A 3,708-nucleotide genomic window follows, 5' to 3' on the forward strand; every position below is an offset into this window, starting at 1 on the left:
GGGGGCACAGTTTCGGAAGCATTTGCCTTTCATGACCACTACTTCATAGATATATGACTTGGCGTAAATTTACTTAATTTTCTTGAGTCTTCATGGGGATTATAATTCCTCATTGATCCTTGAAGGATCAATGTAAGTATTAAAAGTAATGGATATAGTTTGCTGGGAAAAGTACTCAATAAATAGTGCTGCTGCTGCTGATAACCTGGCTTCTATTTACTCCTTGAACTCTTATCATCTGTCCTTACATACGGTATGAATCGACCATACAGAAAAACCTATAGGCTTCTGGAAGAATCATAAGCTGTTTAAATGTGTTTCTCCCTCTGCCAGAAATGCTTTTCCTAACCTTCATTACCAAATAAGAGCCATTCTTCAAGACTAGGCTCAGACCTCACTCTTTCCAAAAGGTTTTTGGATCTTCCCCTCTCTTTTATTTTCCTATATACCCTATGCTTCTATTGTGATAGATAACCCTAAAACTATGAGGACAGGGCTATTTTTGATTTTTGTTTGTTTTAAATGGGAAAATTCCTGTAGTTGTTATATAAATGAAAAAATTTATGATAATCATTTAATAAAATTGTGACAATGACCCGGATACATCCCCATTCCCTTCATGGGTCCTATGATAAAGGGGGGGGTGGAGAGAGAGAGAGAGAGATCGAGAGAGAGAGAGAGAGAGAGAGAGAGAGAAAGAGAGAAAGAGAAAGAGAGAACGAGAACTGAACCAAACGAGTCTTAGGAGATTTTATAGCTGATGTGATATCTTAGTCTTTCTTGCCTTGAATGTCAGGTAATGACTTATTCCAAACTCAGCTTGCAGATTGAAACTTGCAAAAATATTTTTATGAGCCATATGTTATAACTTCTCTCATCTTTGAATTCTTTACCTTTTCGTAGACAGGGTGGCCCTCAAAATGGGGACTGAAGGTGAGGCTTCTGATATTCAAGGCCTTGCTTCTCTTTTAATATCTGTACATAATTTAGACTCTGTGCTTTGAAGATGCAAGTTACCTAAATATTACACATCAGTGAGGTTTGTTGCTATGAAGGTCTGGGGTGGTGGGCAATGAATGGAAGTGATATTCTAAAGAATTACTTGAGGGCAACAGAGGGAAAAAGAATTAAAATAAACAAACAAAAATCCAAGAATAACTATGGAAGAGCCATGAGGAAAAAATCTTGGAATGCAGAACCTTGAGAGGGATAATGCTAGGGTTTGGGGAGAAAATACATTAAATTAAAGTTTTCTACTTTAATTGTTTTAAAGTATTAGATTTCCATACGACTGTGAATACTAAGTAAAAAATATATTGATTTCTAACCCCACATGCAGACTATCAAACCAAATGATATTGCCACAGTCAGGAAACTTGCAAAGCCTCCACATCTTATTATGAGAATCATGGACTGCGTCCTGTTACTATTTCAAAAAAAAATTGACCCCGTTACTATGGATCCAGAAAAACCTTGCTGCAAGCCATCATGGGGAGAGTCATTAAAAGTAAGCGAAATCTACCTTTGAAGACTTATGAGGTGCATCGGGTGTCCTCATCCTAGGACACTCAACATAGACCAGACAAGCTGGCAGACAAAAATCAATCATTGTGTATTTAATAGTTTATCTTAATCGGCATCTCCCAAAATGTAAGTAGGGAAATATTTTAAAACTGAATGCTTTCTTTTTATAAAATCTGTTCAGAACCAGTGGCTAGTATCGGCACAGTCTTGATGACAACCCAACCTAGTCTCCAAAAGGGAGCCTGTGTGGTTGGTGGCATTTAGATGCACTCACTTGATAGGAAACTTAGGTAGCTTTTATTTTTACTCTTTCACCATGGAAATGGGAAGATAGTCTACAGTTTACAGATTTAGGTTGACTACTGCCATCGTCTTGATTTGTATGTTTAGAGCAAATCAGTTGTTATTTCTTTGAAAAAGTTCAATTTAGAAGTACACACTAACTTAGAGAGAATTTATTTTCTTCCAGAATTTACAGGTTGTAATAACTGTTTTTCAGTTGATGAGTGCAACAGGATTCCTGTGGAGCCTTCAGCAGTTCCCCAAGGACACCATAAATGAAGAGACTGTTGAATTACTACAGCCATATTTTAATATGGATGATTACACTTTTGAAAGTGCCAAAAAAGTCTGTGGAAATGTGGCTGGTCTGCTGTCTTGGACACTTGCGATGGCAACATTTTATGGTATCAATAGAGAAGTGTTGCCTCTGAAGGTAAATGTTTCCCTCCTTCTCCCAGTAAATCAGTGTTTAATAAAACCAATCATCAGTATTACTGCTATTAAAAGACAAAGCGTAATTTCAACTAATAATGGTAGACGTCCCCGTTACCAAACTTTTCTTTTTTCTGCATGTCCTCTTGCAGTTTCTGATTCTTTTTTACATGTTACATGTTTCTTGGCATCTCAGACAAGAAATGGAAACCAACTTGTTAACTTAAACAGGGAATGAGTTTATCAGGAATAATAATCCAGTTTCATAAAAGAAAACTTGCCATTTCTTTAGTTTGGAGATGAGGTTTAGAAACTGAATTTGATTGCTATATTCCAAACAAAATTTATAAAAATTAGGATCAACACCTAGAATGTTTTAAATTTCAAAGATAGAAAAAGAAACTTATATGCATCTAAGAAACAAACAATCTAACAAAATTTAAAAAGATGCTTACAGAAGAAGAGAAATCAGGATGTCACAGAAGTCCCACAATCCTAAACACTAGAAAATAATGAAAAAACATACAGAATATTGAGGAGGAAATTGCTGGGGTCCAAGAATTTAGTGATGCTGCCCTTTTTTTATAAGGGAACAAAAAGACATTTTCAATGATGGAACTTAAGTATTGAAGGATAAACACACACACACACACACACACACACACACACACACACACACACACACACACCCCTATATTGGGCCAGACTGTCCTTCATGTCTGAGGGGACAGAGAGACATTCTCAGGAGTGCAAAAGAATCATAAAATATACTACCCAGACAAACACTGCTCTCACTGCCCACCCCTAGCCCCATAAAGCTAAAAGAGTTGAAAGTAGTTGCTCTGTGGCATGGAAAATAGTGAGTAGGTGGGCAGGGGGTTACTGGTTTTTATAATAAGCCTTACAAAAGTGATTGCCTTTTTAAACTCTGTGCTTTGAAACAAATAGAAAATAAATAAAAAATAAGAAAGGTTTAACAAAGGGAAATGATAAGAAAATGTAGCAAATACACTCAAACTAAAAGATACCAACAGAGAAATGTTACTACAAATGTAGAATTCAAGAAGAAAAGCACTTGTAAAAGCTATTATTTTTTATTGATAAAAATTTTGATTCATGGTGAAACAATTGTAATGTGTTATGTAATACATAAGATATTATCAAGTTACATAAAGCAAAATCTATTAACATTTTAGGTGTGGATGAATAAAAATACTATTGTAATTTGAGATTGTGGCACATAATATCAATCTACCACTGATCTGCTAGACATAGCGGCGGCTTTACAGGTGTGCGACCTGTGCACACAGGGTCCTATGTTTAGGAGGGCCCATGCTTGGCTTAATGCTCTGCTGTCACCCTCATGAAGTTCTTAATAATTTTTTAACAAGGGATCCCACATTTCTGTTTTGCACTGGGCCCTGCAAATGATATAGCCAGCCTTGAGTATGTATAAGTTAATAATTATTT

General features: G+C 36.1%; 1 protein-coding gene across 1 annotated transcript in view; it reads left to right on the top strand.

The window, feature by feature from the left end:
• Positions 1 to 3,708, top strand: part of DNAH8 (dynein axonemal heavy chain 8) — a 339,355-nt gene that overhangs the window by 234,068 nt on the left and 101,579 nt on the right. Inside the window, exons 68-69 of the mRNA XM_011354823.2 lie at positions 1,340 to 1,507; positions 2,024 to 2,239. Coding sequence (XP_011353125.2) covers positions 1,340 to 1,507; positions 2,024 to 2,239 — 384 coding nt within the window. The remainder of the gene's footprint in view (positions 1 to 1,339; positions 1,508 to 2,023; positions 2,240 to 3,708) is intronic.

This window comes from Pteropus vampyrus, unplaced genomic scaffold (assembly GCF_000151845.1).
Source record: "Pteropus vampyrus isolate Shadow unplaced genomic scaffold, Pvam_2.0 Scaffold18, whole genome shotgun sequence".
Taxonomy (NCBI): Eukaryota; Metazoa; Chordata; class Mammalia; order Chiroptera; family Pteropodidae; genus Pteropus; species Pteropus vampyrus.